Below are 20912 nucleotides of genomic sequence, written 5' to 3'. Positions count from 1 at the left end.
GACTTAACACCAGGCACGTCCAGGGGGGACCAGATTCACGAAGCAGTTACGCAAGCACTTACGAACCTGTGCATCTTTTTTTAATCTTTGGCGGCTTTGTTTACAATTATTAAACAGTTAATGAGCTCCGAAGCACCAGGAGGCTGTTTATAACAATAACAACAGTTGATTGGCAAGTTTTCATGCTTGTAAACTGTTTAATAAATGTAACCAAAGCCGTCAAAGATTGAGGAAAGGTGTACAGGTTCGTAAGTACTTGCGTAACTGCTTCGTGAATCTGGCCGCAGGCGGCTGCCCAAAGATGCATTCATCAATGTAACATACTATGTATTTAACATTTGTTTTCTTAAAATTGTATGTATAAGTGGGAGTAGGTTAGGTTAGGTTAGGTGTTCGACTGTTAATATTTTATATTTGGAGTGCGTAGTTGAAGCGTTTACCAAAGTAGGATCCGAACAAGGGAAAGTAAGCCAAGAAATATTCGAGAAAATTTCGGAGATGATCGGGCGGGAGTTGTTATGTGAAATTAACTTTTTCCTTATATACAGGGACTGTGTCGGCTGGTTTACCCAGTATTTGGCCACTGTATATAAGGACGAGCATAGCTGTATTTACAAGCCACGTGGGAACCATTCAGAGAGCTGGAAGCCGATCCCATTAACCGCTCGAAGCACTGATCGAGAAAACTTCGAGCGTAATCAGTTGGGAGTCGCCAGTAAAGTGGTTTTCATTAATCAAGTGGAATGGGGAGGAGGGCGCTGGGACTGCCAATATTTACTAAATGTTTATGAGGCTGCAGCCCGTCCTCATAAACACAGCCTGAGAAGGGGGCTGAAGGGAGGACTGTGGGGAGGCTCCATGCGGTACAGAGGTGCACCTCTCGCCCGCAGGAGTCGTTATGTAGTGGGGGCTGGGTTGTTAGTCGGGTCCTGCTCTTAACACCACTATTGGGTCTCCAGTGAATCTTAACATAAAATGCACACACAACCCATCCTCATAAACAATGGCTCAATTGCTTATTAATCCAGCTGCCCCCCCCCCTTACCTTGTTTATTAATGAAAAACACTTTGCACATCTTAACACTTTCGAATTCTTTTTCGAGCAATGCTTCGCTCTCCTCCGGGACTTGACTTGTACCTTAGTAGATGTTCATTCCTCTTTATAAGAAATGGTCAAATGCTCGTTAATCTAGCCATCAAACCTCTTGTTTATGGATAGAACGCACGCAACTCAGGCCAGGCTCGGAAGTAGCGATCGTCTCCTGAGACGCCTTCATCAGTTTTAACATTATGTGTATTAAAAAAGGTTTCTTCTCATATATAAGTTCATATTGTCATATATTAAAGTGCTATGTATGGTTAGTTATAGGTTAGGTTAGATGTTTAGGTTCTGTTGGCGATTGTTTGTATTTGTAGTGCGTGGGTGAAGCATTTACATCATTGTGGTTCGAACAAAAGTCGTCAGTGAAGCACTTGTTCCGGAAGTGTTCGAACGTCAACAGTTGTGAGTCGTGTGTAAGCTGTTTTTCATTCATAAACAGTGGGTTTGGTGGGTGCATGGATTGGACTTTGGGTCTTTGCTTATGAGGACGCAGCCCATTCTCCAAAGACCCAAAAGTGATTCCATGCACCCGCCAAACCCCCCGTTTATGAATGAAAAACGGTTTACATACGACTCACAACTGCTGACGTTCGAACATATCCGGAACAAGTGCTTCACTGACGACTTTCGTTCGAACCACAACGCTGTAAATGCTTCACCCACGCACTACAAATACAAATAATCGCCAACAGAACCTAAACACCTAACCTAACCTATGCCTATATATGCACAATATGCTTATATATTATAATATTAATTCATATTTGAAAAAAACAGTTTTGAATGAACAGCATGTTAAAATTTATGAATACGTCTGTGGGGTCGACCGCTGGATGTAATGGATTTGAGTCGAGGACGGGTTAAAAGAAAAATAGTTGCCAACAGAACCTAAACACTTAATGCAACCCAATTTAGAATAAAATATTCACCATATTCTAATACGTAATAATGTTAATTTGAATTTCGGAAAATACGGATTTTTAACATACAATATGTTAACAATTAATAAATATGTCTTTGGGGTTGGCTGTAGCTTGGACGAGCCTGGAGCTAGATTCACGAAGCAGTTACGCAAGCACTTACGAACATGTACATCTTTTCTCAAAATTTGGCGGCTAATTTTACAATTATTAAACAGTTAATGAGCTCGGAAACACCAGGAGGCTGTATATAACAATAACAACAGATGATTGGAAAGTTTTCAAACTTGTAAACTGTTTTATAAATGTAACCAAAACCGTCAAAGATTGAAGAAAGACGTACTCGTTCGTAAGTATTTGTGTAACTGCTTCGTGAATCTGGCCCCTAACCCGAGACTTTGAGGCCCACGTACATGTAATTAAAAATAATTCACAACTGAACCAGAACACCTAGGCCTAACTGCAGTCATCACTGCCAAAAAATATAAATTTTTATTGATGAAAATACTGTTTATCATTACACAGTGTGATACAATTGTTCAGTGCTTGTAGAGCAACGACACACAGGATCACAGCCTGAGGAGAGGACTTCACCCCCAGGTAGGGTATAGCGCTTCCGTATCCAGGCGGGGAGCCTGGACACGTAGGTGGTATACTCTACCTGGACACGTAAGTGCTATACCCAACCTGGACACGTAAGTGCTATACCCAACCTGGACACGTAAGTGCTCCACCAGTAAGTGCTACTTAAACCCGTCTGAGAAACCTGTTTAAGCAGCAGGACACAGCAAAACATACCAGCAATAACGTGGACATTGACGCTCTTGGGCCTGGAGTTGGCCGGGGCGCAGGTGTAGCGGCCAGTGTGGCGGGGCTCCGCGAACTGCACCAGCAACCTGGAGGTGGTGACCACGCCCTTCTCCGTCGACACCACCACGCCCCCTGGCCGCCGCTCGTAGCTCACCAGCTGCGGGAGAGACGGTGTCCCCCTTCACCTCATGAAAACATTCAGCACTCTTGTCAACAGCTCGTACTCTCAACTGACAGACGCGCAGTTTCCTACCTTTTCGTAGCCAGCGTTACGAATGCCACCGGTTACGAATAGTGTCACCTCACAAACATTCGCGTTTTCTATGCATCGGACTTGATAGGTTAGGTGGGGGATGCTTGGGTATATACGTTTGTGGTAAGGCCTAATAAGATGGGTGAAATTGAAGTAGCATTTCTGGACTTCCCCATAAGCAGGTTATACCCATTATACACATATATAAGTGGCAGAGTAGGATAACAATATGGATGGCCCTAACAAGCAGGTAACTACTGCTTGATCTGGGGCTCTATTACCCCTCCCCCCTTCCCTGGAACTCTACAGTGGTTACTGGAGGGGGGGGGGGTATGAGAACACTAGGCTCCACTGTGGGGCACCAGGGGGGGGGGGATACTTTCAATGTCATGTTGACCAGACCACACACTAGAAAGTGAAGAACGACGACGTTTCGGTGGACTTGAGAATGGTCCAGGACGGACCGAAACGTCGTCGTCCCTTCACTTCCTAGTGTGTGGTCTGGTCAACATATTTCTGCCACGTTATTGTGACTCATCGCCTGTACTTCAATGTCATATTTACCTAATTATGGAGACCCTTTCCTTATTGTGAGTACCCCAAGTCTTGGTGGTTGGGAGGTAGCATTCGTACTCACCTAGTTGTGCTTGCGGGGGTTGAGCTCTGGCTCTTTGGTCCCGCCTCTCAACTGTTAATCAACAGGTGTACAGATTCCTGAGCCTACTGGGCTCTATCATATCTACACTTGAAACTGTGTATGGAGTCAGCCTCCACCACATCACTGCCTAATGAATTCCATTTATTAACTACTCTGACACTGAAAAATTCTTTCTAACGTCTCTGTGGCTCATCTGGGTACTAAGTTTCTACCTGTGTCCCCTTGTTCGTGTCCCACCCGTGCTGAAGAGTTTGTCTTTGTCCACCCTGTCAATTCCCCTGAGAATTTGTGTGAGTGTGTGTGTGTGTATGTGTATGCGTGTGTGTGTGTCTGTGATGGTGATTATTTGCTGGTGTATGTATTGTGTGAGTGTGTATGAATGGACATGTTATCCCATTTATGTAAACATTCCCTCACGTCTCGGTAGAACGAAACTGGTGCAATTAATTTATGTGTGGTAAACGAGAGAGAGAGAGAGAGAGAGAGAGAGAGAGAGAGAGAGAGAGAGAGAGAGAGAGAGAGAGAGAGAGAGAGATAGAGATAGAGATAGAGATAGAGAGAGAGAGATAGAGATAGAGAGAGAGAGAGAGAGAGAGAGAGAGAGAGTGAGACATAGAGAGAGACACAGAGAAGAGAGTGAGCCTCACCTTGTCATCGTGGTACCAGAAGATGAAGGCTGGGGGCTCGGGACTGTACTTGACAGTACAAGTGAGAGACAGCCGGCTGCCTGTGTTGATGTACACATCCGGTCCTCCCACTATCATCGTCTCCGGCTCTGAGGAGGAACAACATCACGCCACTAAGATGAAGAACACAGATGATGCTGGGGGGGGGGGTATAAGTGGAAGATATCATCTGAGATATCATGGGGTCACGCTGCATCTGAGATATCATGGGAGAAGAGGAAAGAGGAGATGTACAGTAAAAAAAATATAATTTTGATACAGAAAGAGGAAAAGGGAGATTGGACAAAAAGAAGAAAAATGATGACGTGAGGGAGAAGAAGGAATATAAGATAATAACTGATGAGTGTAGATACAGGATGAGTGTAATGATGTGATGAAACTGGGGTATTGGCAGTGAGATGCAACTGGGATGACATAAGTAAGAGAGGAGGAAGGATAGGAGAGAAGAAAAGGTGTACGAAAGAATGGCAGGCGGAGAGGGAAGAGGAGGAGGAATGTTTATTTAGGATGAGATGAGATAGACAGGTGGAGAGGGACCTGTGATGTGGATGCTGCATCTCAGAGTCGTGAACACACACACACACACACACACACACACACACACACACACACACACACACACACACACACACACACACAGGAAGCAGCCGGTAACAGCTGTCTAACTCCCACAGGTACCTATTTACTGCTAGGTAACAGGGGCATCAGGGTGAAAGAAATTCTTGCCCGTTTGTTTTCCGCCATCGCCGGGGATCGAACCCCGGTCCCCAGGATTACGAGTCCTGAGTGTCGTCCACTCAGCCACCATGTGTGTGTGTGTATGTGTGTGTGTGTGTGTGTGTGTGTGTGTGTGTGTTTGTGTTTGTGTTTGTGTTTGTGTGTGTGTGTGTGTGTGTGTGTGTGTGTGTGTGTTTGTGTGTGTGTGTGTGTGTGTGTGTGTGTTTGTGTGTGTGTGTGTGTGTGGCAAGCCATCAGTATTAATACAAATGTAAAGTATTTACCAAAAGGTATACTTAATATACGCATACACAGTATACCTCACCGAAGTATCCAGCTTGTGAGTGCTGGTGGGTTAGTTTGATATTATCCACAATCCGTAACAATCCATTGTAACAATCTCACATTCACAGGTGCTATGTCACGCTTATCTGTAACACTCGTCATTCTCAGCCAGCCACAAACAATCTTATCAACCATATACCCAGCTGCTATTGGCTGGATAAGAACGCGGAGCATTTGAGGCCATTCTCACCTGATAAGGACTATCAGCTGATGAGAACTATCAGGTGATGAGAACTATCACCTGATAAGACCCGTCAGCTGATAAGGATTTATATTGTAAACTATTGTACTTGTGGTGGTGATTCAAGCTGATCCACTTAACAAAATCCACTATATATATATATATATATATATATATATATATATATATATATATATATATATATATATATATATATATATATATATATATATATATATATATATATATAATAGTAAAGATGTAAATAATGTAACATACGGACACTGGAGATGGAGCCTGGACATATTGGAAATTGGATATTGGGACATGGTTGAAATATGAGGGTGGGGGGAGGTAGCCCTGATGGGGGGGTGAGTGCACTAGTGAGTGAAGGATTACGTTCATTAAGATAAATGTCAGTTATCCATGGTTAAGGATACCTGTCAGTCATCCATGGTTAATTGTACCTGTCAATCATCTATTGTTAGTGATACCTGTCAATCATATAAGGTTAATTGTGCCTGACAACTATGATAGTGATTATTACATTTGAGCACTTACCGACCAGTAGTTACCTATGAGTACTGACCTAGCTGTGCTTATCCGTCAGTATCTACTGCGCAGTCAGAACTAACTCCTTATTCCCCCCCATCTTCTAGCCTACATGTTGTGATGTCATTTAACTATCCTCACGTTCGAATTCTCTGTCAAATCTAGCCTCCAGGTAGTGTGTTTGTGTGTAGAGCAGGCCTTACGGAGCCTGTGTACCGGTGTTGAGAGAGGAGATGACAGCATCCAAGCATCTCGTGGCTTGAAAGGATGCAAAGTGCATCAGTTCGTTCAGAGACAACTAGGTAATTTGCCATTGTCAATACAGGTCATTCACGTGGCAACTGGGTGTGCTGGAAGGTAGCTGATAATGTCCACTAACAGCCAGGTGGATCAGTTTATTTACAGGTGTCTAAGTGGTGTTTTAGTGCTCACCTACAACAGCCAGGTGGATGAGATGACTCATGGGCGGGGTGGTAGAGATCTGGCACTCGTACGGGCCAGCGTCTCTCTCCTGCAGGTAGTGAACCATCAGGAGCCAGTCTTCAGATCCTGCGGTGTGACGCGCCGAGAACCTTTCGTCCGAGGTGTAGGTGAACCTTCCCACTGTCAGCAGGTGAATGTCGCGGTGCCGCACCCAAGACACCTGTAGGGGAGTGTAGTTAACCACATGAGCATCACATAATTCTCCTGGGTGTCAAGGTATTGCATTTCACCAGCAGCTTCACCAATCACATTGCAGGATTTACGTGGAATGCTCAGAAACTGGAGACCAAGACGAGCTGCGGGAATGAACAGAAATATGCATGTTGTGCACGAGTAGTGTAAATTTGGACAGAATGAACACAAAGTTGACAAAGGCAAATATATTTAAATAAAAAAGATATGTCAAAAATCTAAGCAAATGCAAGATTAAGTTGTACATATGATGCTTTACAGTGAAGAATCGGGCCCAACAGCTATTGGCCCCCTTGTTTGTAAAATCTATTTGGTAATCACTGTTCGTAAATATTTAGGCAAAATACACACACACACACACACACACACACACACACACACACACACACACACACACACACACACCAAAGAGCCAAAGCTCAACCCCCGCAAGCACAATTAGGTGAGTACAATTAGGTGAGTACACACACACACACATACACACACACACATGGGGGCCTGGTAGCTGAGTGGACAGCGCACAGCACTCGTAATTCTGCGGCCCGGGTTCGATTCCCGTACCAGGCAGAAACAGAGTCAGGGTGAAGTTTCTTTCACCCTGATGCCCCTGTTACCTAGCAGTAAATAAGTACCTGGAAGTTAGACAGCTGTTACGGAGCTGCTTTCTGGGTGGAAAAAAAGTTAGTAGTTAGTTACAGTTGATTGACAGTTGAGAGGCGGGCCGAAAAAGAGAGCTCAACCCCCGCTAGAACAACTATAGGTAATATACACATACACACACACTCTCTCTCTCTCTCTCTCTCTCTCTTTCTCTCATAAAAAATTACAAGCTCTGTTTTCCCTGATGTTATTGTTAATAATTCAGAAAGTTTTGCATAGGCTTCTTAATATATGTTATTAATTTCTCCACATTTTCAAACTGAACTCAATACCTAATATTTACTTAATACTTAATACGAGGGTCCGACAGTACAGTTGGATTCGTTCTCGATTCACAATCGAGAATTTCGGGTTCGAATTCTGGGCAGAACAGAAATGGTTGGGCACATTTCCTATCACCTAATGCATCTGTTCACCTAGCAGTAAGTAGGTACTCAGGAGTTAATCAGCTTGTTGTGGGGTTGCATCCTGGACGGGGTCAGTAATTCAACCTTGGGGGGGAGGGACCTCGATATAAGCGTAACGTGTATAAATACACTCTGGCTTCCTGTCCCCCAACACAATGAATTATATAAAAAAATAGATATGCAAACTGCGATTATTTGAGTGACTAGAAATAGCAAGATTCCTAGGAATAACAGGAATAACAACAGCTAGGAATAACAGGAATAACAACAGCTAGGAATAACAGGAATAACAACAGCTAGGAATAACAGGAATAACAACAGCTAGGAATAACAGGAATAACAATAGCTAGGAATAACAGGAATAACAATAGCTAGGAATAACAGGAATAACAACAGCTAGGAATAACAGGAATAACAACAGCTAGGAATAACAGGAATAACAACAGCTAGGAATAACAGGAATAACAACAGCTAGGAATAACAGGAATAACAATAGCTAGGAATAACAGGAATAACAATAGCTAGGAATAACAGGAATAACAACAGCTAGGAATAACAGGAATAACAACAGCTAGGAATAACAGGAGTAACAATAGCTAGGAATAACAGGAATAACAATAGCTAGGAATAACAACAGCTAGGAATAACAGGAATAACAATAGCTAGGAATAACAGGAATAACAATAGCTAGGAATAACAACAGCTAGGAATAACAGGAATAACAACAGCTAGGAATAACAACAGCTAGGAATAACAGGAATAACAACAGCTAGGAATAACAGGAATAACAACAGCTAGGAATAACAGGAATAACAATAGCTAGGAATAACAACAGCTAGGAATAACAGGAATAACAACAGCTAGGAATAACAACAGCTAGGAATAACAGGAATAACAATAGCTAGGAATAACAGGAATAACAACAGCTAGGAATAACAACAGCTAGGAATAACGGGAATAACAATAGCTAGGAATAACAGGAATAACAACAGCTAGGAATAACAGGAATAACAATAGCTAGGAATAACAACAGCTAGGAATAACAGGAATAACAATAGCTAGGAATAACAACAGCTAGGAATAACAGGAATAACAATAGCTAGGAATAACAGGAATAACAATAGCTAGGAATAACAACAGCTAGGAATAACAGGAATAACAACAGCTAGGAATAACAACAGCTAGGAATAACAGGAATAACAACAGCTAGGAATAACAGGAATAACAACAGCTAGGAATAACAGGAATAACAATAGCTAGGAATAACAACAGCTAGGAATAACAGGAATAACAACAGCTAGGAATAACAACAGCTAGGAATAACAGGAATAACAATAGCTAGGAATAACAGGAATAACAACAGCTAGGAATAACAACAGCTAGGAATAACAGGAATAACAACAGCTAGGAATAACAGGAATAACAACAGCTAGGAATAACAGGAATAACAATAGCTAGGAATAACAACAGCTAGGAATAACAGGAATAACAACAGCTAGGAATAACAACAGCTAGGAATAACAGGAATAACAATAGCTAGGAATAACAGTAATAACAACAGCTAGGAATAACAACAGCTAGGAATAGCAGGAATAACAATAGCTAGGAATAACAGGAATAACAACAGCTAGGAATAACAACAGCTAGGAATAACAGGAATAACAATAGCTAGGAATAACAACAGCTAGGAATAACAGGAATAACAATAGCTAGGAATAACAACAGCTAGGAATAACAGGAATAACAATAGCTAGGAATAACAGGAATAACAACAGCTAGGAATAACAACAGCTAGGAATAACAGGAATAACAATAGCTAGGAATAACAGGAATAACAATAGCTAGGAATAACAACAGCTAGGAATAACAGGAATAACAACAGCTAGGAATAACAACAGCTAGGAATAACAGGAATAACAATAGCTAGGAATAACAACAGCTAGGAATAACAGGAATAACAACAGCTAGGAATAACAGGAATAACAACAGCTAGGAATAACAGGAATAACAATAGCTAGGAATAACAACATCTAGGAATAACAGGAATAACAACAGCTAGGAATAACAGGAATAACAACAGCTAGGAATAACAACAGCTAGGAATAACAGGAATAACAATAGCTAGGAATAACAACAGCTAGGAATAACAGGAATAACAATAGCTAGGAATAACAACAGCTAGGAATAACAGGAATAACAACAGCTAGGAATAACAACAGCTAGGAATAACAGGAATAACAATAGCTAGGAATAACAGGAATAACAACAGCTAGGAATAACAGGAATAACAATAGCTAGGAATAACAACAGCTAGGAATAACAGGAATAACAACAGCTAGGAATAACAACAGCTAGGAATAACAGGAATAACAATAGCTAGGAATAACAACAGCTAGGAATAACAGGAATAACAACAGCTAGGAATAACAACAGCTAGGAATAACAGGAATAACAACAGCTAGGAATAACAGGAATAACAACAGCTAGGAATAACAGGAATAACAATAGCTAGGAATAACAACAGCTAGGAATAACAGGAATAACAACAGCTAGGAATAACAACAGCTAGGAATAACAGGAATAACAATAGCTAGGAATAACAGTAATAACAACAGCTAGGAATAACAACAGCTAGGAATAGCAGGAATAACAACAGCTAGGAATAACAGGAATAACAACAGCTAGGAATAACAACAGCTAGGAATAACAGGAATAACAATAGCTAGGAATAACAACAGCTAGGAATAACAGGAATAACAATAGCTAGGAATAACAACAGCTAGGAATAACAGGAATAACAATAGCTAGGAATAACAGGAATAACAACAGCTAGGAATAACAACAGCTAGGAATAACAGGAATAACAATAGCTAGGAATAACAGGAATAACAATAGCTAGGAATAACAACAGCTAGGAATAACAGGAATAACAACAGCTAGGAATAACAACAGCTAGGAATAACAGGAATAACAATAGCTAGGAATAACAACAGCTAGGAATAACAGGAATAACAACAGCTAGGAATAACAGGAATAACAACAGCTAGGAATAACAGGAATAACAATAGCTAGGAATAACAACATCTAGGAATAACAGGAATAACAACAGCTAGGAATAACAGGAATAACAACAGCTAGGAATAACAGGAATAACAATAGCTAGGAATAACAACAGCTAGGAATAACAGGAATAACAATAGCTAGGAATAACAACAGCTAGGAATAACAGGAATAACAACAGCTAGGAATAACAACAGCTAGGAATAACAACAGCTAGGAATAACAGGAATAACAATAGCTAGGAATAACAGGAATAACAACAGCTAGGAATAACAGGAATAACAATAGCTAGGAATAACAACAGCTTGGAATAACAGGAATAACAACAGCTAGGAATAACAACAGCTAGGAATAACAGGAATAACAACAGCTAGGAATAACAACAGCTAGGAATAACAGGAATAACAATAGCTAGGAATAACAACAGCTAGGAATAACAGGAATAACAACAGCTAGGAATAACAACAGCTAGGAATAACAGGAATAACAATAGCTAGAAATAACAACAGCTAGGAATAACAGGAATAACAATAGCTAGGAATAACAACAGCTAGGAATAACAGGAATAACAACAGCTAGGAATAACAGGAATAACAACAGCTAGGAATAACAGGAATAACAATAGCTAGGAATAACAACAGCTAGGAATAACAGGAATAACAACAGCTAGGAATAACAACAGCTAGGAATAACAACAGCTAGGAATAACAGGAATAACAACAGCTAGGAATAACAACAGCTAGGAATAACAGGAATAACAATAGCTAGGAATAACAACAGCTAGGAATAACAACAGCTAGGAATAACAGGAATAACAATAGCTAGGAATAACAACAGCTAGGAATAACAGGAATAACAACAGCTAGGAATAACAACAGCTAGGAATAACAGGAATAACAACAGCTAGGAATAACAGGAATAACAACAGCTAGGAATAACAGGAATAACAATAGCTAGGAATAACAACAGCTAGGAATAACAACAGCTAGGAATAACAACAGCTAGGAATAACAGGAAAAACAATAGCTAGGAATAACAGGAATAACAACAGCTAGGAATAACAACAGCTAGGAATAGCAGGAATAACAATAGCTAGGAATAACAGGAATAACAACAGCTAGGAATAACAACAGCTAGGAATAACAGGAATAACAATAGCTAGGAATAACAACAGCTAGGAATAACATGAATAACAATAGCTAGGAATAACAACAGCTAGGAATAACAGGAATAACAACAGCTAGGAATAACAGGAATAACAACAGCTAGGAATAACAACAGCTAGGAATAACAGGAATAACAATAGCTAGGAATAACAGGAATAACAACAGCTAGGAATAACAACAGCTAGGAATAACAGGAATAACATTAGCTAGGAATAACAACAGCTAGGAATAACAGGAATAACAATAGCTAGGAATAACAACAGCTAGGAATAACAGGAATAACAACAGCTAGGAATAACAACAGCTATGAATAACAGGAATAACAATAGCTAGGAATAACAGGAATAACAACAGCTAGGAATAACAACAGCTAGGAATAACAGGAATAACAATAGCTAGGAATAACAACAGCTAGGAATAACAGGAATAACAACAGCTAGGAATAACAACAGCTAGGAATAACAGGAATAACAATAGCTAGGAATAACAACAGCTAGGAATAACAGGAATAACAACAGCTAGGAATAACAGGATAACAACAGCTAGGAATAACAGGAATAACAATAGCTAGGAATAACAGGAATAACAACAGCTAGGAATAACAACAGCTAGGAATAACAGGAATAACAATAGCTAGGAATAACAACAGCTAGGAATAACAGGAATAACAACAGCTAGGAATAACAACAGCTATGAATAACAGGAATAACAATAGCTAGGAATAACAGGAATAACAACAGCTAGGAATAACAACAGCTAGGAATAACAGGAATAACAATAGCTAGGAATAACAACAGCTAGGAATAACAGGAATAACAACAGCTAGGAATAACAACAGCTAGGAATAACAGGAATAACAATAGCTAGGAATAACAACAGCTAGGAATAACAGGAATAACAACTGCTAGGAATAACAGGATAACAACAGCTAGGAATAACAGGAATAACAATAGCTAGGAATAACGGGAATAACAACAGCTAGGAATAACAACAGCTAGGAATAACAGGAATAACAACAGCTAGGAATAACAACAGCTAGGAATAACAGGAATAACAATAGCTAGGAATAACAACAGCTAGGAATAACAGGAATAACAACAGCTAGGAATAACAACAGCTAGGAATAACAGGAATAACAACAGCTAGGAATAACAACAGCTAGGAATAACAGGAATAACAACAGCTAGGAATAACAACAGCTAGGAATAACAGGAATAACAATAGCTAGGAATAACAACAGCTAGGAATAACAGGAATAACAACAGCTAGGAATAACAGGATAACAACAGCTAGGAATAACAGGAATAACAATAGCTAGGAATAACAGGAATAACAACAGCTAGGAATAACAACAGCTAGGAATAACAGGAATAACAACTGCTAGGAATAACAGGATAACAACAGCTAGGAATAACAGGAATAACAATAGCTAGGAATAACGGGAATAACAACAGCTAGGAATAACAACAGCTAGGAATAACAGGAATAACAACAGCTAGGAATAACAACAGCTAGGAATAACAGGAATAACAATAGCTAGGAATAACAACAGCTAGGAATAACAGGAATAACAACAGCTAGGAATAACAACAGCTAGGAATAACAGGAATAACAATAGCTAGGAATAACAACAGCTAGGAATAACAGGAATAACAACAGCTAGGAATAACAACAGCTAGGAATAACAGGAATAACAATAGCTAGGAATAACAACAGCTAGGAATAACAGGAATAACAACAGCTAGGAATAACAGGATAACAACAGCTAGGAATAACAGGAATAACAATAGCTAGGAATAACAGGAATAACAACAGCTAGGAATAACAACAGCTAGGAATAACAGGAATAACAACAGCTAGGAATAACAAGAACTAGGAATAGTTAGGAATAACAAGAACTGAAAATGTGTTTTCAGGGGATTTAATTCTTTCAATTTCTAAGGCTCACTGTCAAGTTATTCACCGTTACTCATACTCTTCATTGTCATTTATTACTCTTCATTTCTCCCCTTCCCTCTTTTTATGATTCAAAATCCTTCATTGGCGGCCAGAAAGAACATTAGAGGTTATTTCACCCCGTTTTGTAACTCAATATGCTTCAGTCTCCAGCACACAGATCCCACCCTGGGAGCCTCCAGCATTGTACTGAGGATTCACCAGGCGGTTAATTATCTTCACTAATCCCTCTATTTTCTCCCCTTGTTTACACACATATTGTTTCCGGGTTTGGCGATGGGGTTAATGAATGCTTCTTAACCTCTCTACGACGTGGTGGAGGGGGGGAGGTTCTTGAGGATGGGGGAAGGGGGGAGGGGGGCGAGATTACAGCCCAACCGGAAATATATATTAGTCTCTGGATTAGAGTATATTCGTCCAGGGTGTGTACATATGGGGGATATATATATATATACACCCTATATGTAGGATTGCACCTTTCGGTGTGTAATTAGCCCCTTGATGTTTGCTTAACTGTTTGGTGTTAGGCTTTAAGACGTATCAACTTCTGAAGGGGTAGTAAGGCTTATCAGTCTCTGGAGGGTTATTAAGGTCTATCAACCTCTGGAGGGTTATTAAGGCCACCACACATACACTTGCCTCCTCACTCAACACCTGAAGTACATTTGAGTCCTAAACATAGTCCAGGACTGAAGTAAACAGCGAGTGATGTACACCGCGAAGCGGAACACAATTATTGGTGTACACATTACCACAGTTATCAATCTCTGGAATGTTAGTTATCACGGTCAATAAAAATCCTAACTGACCAACCACCAAGTATACTTTAATCCCGAAGACAGCCAAGGGCTTAAGTATACTCTCTGTACATATAAACAGACAAACGGGATGAATATGTATATATATACATATCCCTTTCCAGGATCCGTGTTGCTCCACACATGAATCAGAGACTGGAACGTGGGAGTCTTACGGAGTAATCCTCCAGGCTGTTTGCCCCCCCCTTCCACCGTCCAGGAATACATGATATTCCGGGTGGTGTAGATTTATGCTGGAAACTGTTTCCAGGCGCTGTTATCACCAGGGGGGGCGGGGGAGGGGGCACACACCCCCGGCAGTGCAGCGAATGGGATCTATTTATCACCAGATTTCGTGAATAGCAATGAAGACTTATCGGTTTATCTTAGCTCGTCTCTATATAGTTAATGTTGTGTTTAGGATCACGTACAGGAGTGGGGGAGTTGATTATTTTGGGGGTGTTATTTGGGATGGGATTTTTGAAATAAGATTTTGAAATGGGTAGTAAATGGTTTGGTTACTGCCCAGAAAGCAATACTTGAAATTCTTGAAAATTCCAAAATGCCATTGTTGGGACTGGAACATTTGCCCGCGTGATGTGAAGCTGAGTGTTGTACCACTGTACCACCACACCACAAAGCTGAGTGTTGTACCACTGTACCACCACACCACAAAGCTGAGTGTTGTACCACTGTACCACCACACCACAAAGCTGAGTGTTGTACCACTGTACCACCACGCCACAAAGCTGAGTGTTGTACCACTGTACCACCACACCACAAAGCTGAGTGTTGTACCACTGTACCACCACACCACAAAGCTGAGTGTTGTACCACTGTACCACCACACCACAAAGCTGAGTGTTGTACCACTGTACCACCACGCCACAAAGCTGAGTGTTGTACCACTGTACCACCACACCACAAAGCTGAGTGTTGTACCACTGTACCACCACACCACAAAGCTGAGTGTTGTACCACTGTACCACCACACCACAAAGCTGAGTGTTGTACCACTGTACCACCGCACCACAAAGCTGAGTGTTGTACCACTGTACCACCACACCACAAAGCTGAGTGTTGTACCACTGTACCACCACGCCACAAAGCTGAGTGTTGTACCACTGTACCACCACACCACAAAGCTGAGTGTTGTACCACTTTACCACCACACCACAAAGCTGAGTGTTGTACCACTGTACCACCACACCACAAAGCTGAGTGTTGTACCACTGTACCACCACGCCACAAAAAGCAAGGAGGAGAGTTTGCATCAACCCATTCAACCCTGTGTCCGGTTACGGGTTATTCATGCCCGTGCCACCTCTAGGGTGCCTCAATCTCCATCAATCAACCCTTGTCCAAGTGTCATAACAACCTATCCTCTTAACACGTAACAATTTGAACGTTGTTGCAACATCCCATTAGAATGGGATGCGAAATAACACAACGCTTTCTGAAGAGCCATTGAATGTACATCTGTGAGGCGGGAAGTGGTTGTGGTTAAGGGGGGTTGAGCTTCGGCTCTTAGGCTCCGCCTCTCAACTGGTGGACAGGTTGTAGTTTGTCTTATGGAGGTGTTAATGACTACAGACAAGATTTACAGGATTAAATTTAGAGTCAAGGTGACTTTTTCAAACCATCAACATTATGTTTACGTCTGAATCTTGTCAGACTCAGACGTACATACAACAACATAGTTGTCCATTATGTTGTTGTTGTTGTTCTAAACAACTATATATTTTATTCGGTGTATTAAATACATTATGATACATAGCCGGCAAAAAAACCATTATAAAAATATATTGTTTTCACATTGGTTTCAAAACAACAAGACTCTCGCTTGACCATTGTGTAAAAAAATATTGTGTTTATTCCCCCTCGTGAAACATAAACATTTGAATTTAATCAAATTTTACAACAATTTTCAGACTGGTCACTCTTGAATACTGAAATTTCTGTGTTTGAATAAACACTAAGGCTGTAAAATGGGATCGAACGGTCGTTCGGGATCATATCAGACACACACACACACACTACCCACTAGACCACGATGGGCTTAAAGTACCGTAACTATAGAAACATTCAGGTACCAGACCTCACACTCAGGTACCAGGCCTCACACTCAGGTACCAGGCCTCACACTCAGGTACCAGGCCTCACACTCAGGTACCAGGCCTCACACTCAGGTACCAGGCCTCACACTCAGGTACCAGGCCACACACTCAGGTACCAGGCCACACACTCAGGTACCAGGCCACACACTCAGGTACCAGGCCACACACTCAGGTACCAGGCCTCACACTCAGGTACCAGGCCACACACTCAGGTACCAGGCCACACACTCAGGTACCAGGCCTCACACTCAGGTACCAGGCCTCACACTCAGGTACCAGGCCACACACTCAGGTACCAGGCCACACACTCAGGTACCAGGCCTCACACTCAGGTACCAGGCCTCACACTCAGGTACCAGGCCACACACTCAGGTGCCAGGCCACACACTCAGGTACCAGGCCTCACACTCAGGTACCAGGCCACACACTCAGGTACCAGGCCACACACTCAGGTACCAGGCCTCACACTCAGGTACCAGGCCTCACACTCAGGTACCAGGCCACACACTCAGGTGCCAGGCCACACACTCAGGTACCAGGCCTCACACTCAGGTACCAGGCCACACACTCAGGTACCAGGCCACACACTCAGATACCAGGCCTCACACTCAGGTACCAGGCCTCACACTCAGGTACCAGGCCACACACTCAGGTGCCAGGCCACACACTCAGGTACCAGGCCTCACACTCAGGTACCAGGCCACACACTCAGGTACCAGGCCACACACTCAGGTACCAGGCCTCACACTCAGGTACCAGGCCTCACACTCAGGTACCAGGCCACACACTCAGGTGTTGGTAGTGATCTTCCCCATCTCCACTCACCCCCCCCCCTTCCTGCCTATGCACAATGAAAATCACAACAGTGTGACAAATCTCGTCATTTATGCATAGATCCATCATGCTATTGTGGATTTTAAGCGTGTTCTACATGTTTGTTGTTTCTTCGCGAGAGAAAGAACTCCAGCGAGCATGACCATATACCACAAGGAGCTGGGATATGAAGACAAGGAGCTGGGATATGAGGACAAGGTGCTGGGATGTGAGAACGGAGTGAAGGGGTAATGCTCAACCCCCCTTGAATCATCGGAGGATCGAACGCCGACCCTGCAAGAAACCCGGCCGTCTCTCTACCAGCCAGCCAGTCCAAGATTAAAATATCATAACATTGTAGTATCTTGTCAAGGACGGTAGTACGATGACCTCGCTTCCTGCAAGGTCTGTGTTCGATCCCCGAGGGCCCATGTGGTTGAGTTCCGGATATCAGTAGAAATGGAGCTGTTTGAGCGAAAAATTGTCATCTGCATCATGATTTTAGTCATCATCATCATTGCTAACATCATATTATATCTTTGCTTTCACTATATTTTAAAATTTCTTGTTAATTAAGATCTCTCCCCCTGACAGTCTCAGTTGATGTTGTCAAGCGCCTCTCTTGCCCGTAGTGCCTCGTGTTCTCTTCCCTAAGACAAGACTCATTAAGAACGATGCTGATCTTGCTAATGAGCAACTATACAAGTTAAGATTGATTACCTCGCATCAGTTCATCAGTAACCATCACTGACGCACCAAACTCACACACAGTGCATGAACCTCTTATTGTCAGCCATTAGGAATAAACTTAATGATTATGTAAATGACTTGTGAGGGAGAGAGAGAGAGAGAGAGGAGGATGAGTCATTCGTGTGGCTTGTTGACGTCATGGGGTCACGTGCAAGGTTATGTTAAATGCGGTCAACGATGTGTGTGTGTGGATGGGTGACCGCTGGGGGGGGGTGAGATGTTGTTGTGGAGGGCATCAAGCAAGCAAACAAGCATGAGAGGCTATTGGTGGTTTAGGGTCTTGTGTGGTGGTTGTCACTAATTATGGTTGTTAACCAAGTTAAGGGGGAGAGGGGGCAGGAGTGGAGAGGGGGGGGGGGAATACCTTGAGATGATTGTAGTTATGAATAACAATAAGGCCACGAATGTCTCTGTAGGGTGGAATGAGTTGATGTGTTGACCTCTCAATACATGAGCTCTCTACCTAGAGGGCAGGCTCTCTCTCTCCCTCTCACTATCTCTCTCTCTCTCTCTCTCTCTCTCACTCTCTCTCTCTCTCTCACTCTCTCTCTCTCTCTCACTATCTCTCTCACTCTCTCTCTCTCTCCCCCCCCCTAACAGCAGAACTATGCGGTCATAACCTTACACGACACTGCGAGACGACTTCTCCCGCAGGAGGTAATGAAGCATTTTTTTATACTACATATTTTCCCAATACATATCTTCGGGAGTGGGGATGAAGGGATCATTATCCCTCAAGTGAGACATCCTCCTTACTGATAACGCAGTGCGAGTTGTTATCTGATATCGTGATGCGATCTGTATATCTTTTGGTTTTGATAACGAAAGTAACTATGTTCCATGTTATATATTCAATTTCCACCTCCTGCTCCCAGTTCAAAAATATGTTCCCTGGAGAGGAGATTAAAGCTTGAGTCTTTGTGTGTGTGTGTTTGACAGGAGGAGTCACTCAACTGTCAGTTGCTCGGTGACGGTGATCCACTGTCACTCAGAGGCGCAATATCCCAGAATGACGCCAATTCAACGACAAATAAAGGTCATCATCGTTCGATTCCAAGTTGAATTACCGTTGATTCATCATACGAACCAACGGCCCAGTGGCCATACCTGCTTGCTTGGTGGTGCTCGTTCGAGGTCACGCCAGTCGTATGCTTGCTAAGCTTGATGATTGGGAGATTAATATATAATATAGTTACACCTGCCACATTCCAGGAAATACGCTAGGCGAGCCTTTCTTGCTCGAAGCAGCGATAAAGTGTTAGTCCGCAGTCACCACAAATATGACGGGGTATTACACGTGTCTGTTCTCCATAGCCCGTGCTACTTGGAACTCTGTTCCAGGTAGCGAATCTTTAACAACAACAACAACAACAACGTGTCTGTTCTGTTTTATCTCCACACATATAGGTCTGGTCTGGGGTTTGAATCCTGGGCGGGGAGGATTGACTAGGCGCCAGTTCCCTAACTGTACGTCTCTGTTCAACCAGCTGTGATTGGGTACCTGGTTGTTAAATTAATGGTGGGTGGGGTTCCAGGGGGGAAACTAGTGGGTATGAGGCTTATACCCACCAGTTCGTTCAGGCATATTCTTAGCCTGCTAACAGGAGTTAGAAGTCTACTGTTCTTGTACCCGCCAGTTATATTAAAATATTACTAGACATGCACAATGAAGGCCTAGGTTCGAATCCTCAGGTTACTGAGTTTAGTGTTATTGTATTGATGCTGTTGAAAGTTCTCTATAAGCTCCAATGTTTTATATTCAAGTTTGCAATTTAAAAGTTATTTTCAATTTCACAATCCAATATGAGTCTCTTTGTTTCACAATTTATAAGCAACTGTAATTGTACACCTGCATATATATATATATATATATATATATATATATATATATATATATATATATATATATATATATATATATATATATTTCATTGCATATGACCGCATATTCTGTACTTATTATTTTCTGGTTTAGGGCTTCTATCCCTCTAACTATTTTCTTAGCATCAGGGCTTAATTGAAATTTAATAATTTTCAATTAAGCCCTGATGCTAAGAAAATAGTTAGAGGGATAGAAGCCCTAAACCAGAAAATAATAAATACAGAATATGCGGTCATATTCAATGAAACATGTTTGAAAGAAAACCTGCTGCCAGTATACACCAATATATATATATATATATATATATATATATATATATATATATATATATATATATATATATATATATATATATATATATGTCGTACCTAGTAGCCAGAATGCGCTTCTCAGCCTACTATGCAA

The 20912-nt window shown here is 41.8% G+C and overlaps 1 protein-coding gene across 1 annotated transcript in view; it reads right to left on the bottom strand.

Annotated features, from left to right (window-relative positions):
* Positions 1-20912, bottom strand: part of LOC123755799 (lachesin) — a 74746-nt gene that overhangs the window by 1799 nt on the left and 52035 nt on the right. Inside the window, exons 4-6 of the mRNA XM_069300086.1 lie at positions 6657-6867; positions 4391-4518; positions 2821-2989 (exon numbers count right to left, since the gene is read on the bottom strand). Coding sequence (XP_069156187.1) covers positions 2821-2989; positions 4391-4518; positions 6657-6867 — 508 coding nt within the window. The remainder of the gene's footprint in view (positions 1-2820; positions 2990-4390; positions 4519-6656; positions 6868-20912) is intronic.

Source organism: Procambarus clarkii, chromosome 43 (assembly GCF_040958095.1).
Source record: "Procambarus clarkii isolate CNS0578487 chromosome 43, FALCON_Pclarkii_2.0, whole genome shotgun sequence".
NCBI classification, from domain to species: domain Eukaryota; kingdom Metazoa; phylum Arthropoda; class Malacostraca; order Decapoda; family Cambaridae; genus Procambarus; species Procambarus clarkii.
Note: the sequence above shows the minus strand (reverse complement) of the source record. Positions and strands in the feature narration are given on the sequence as shown.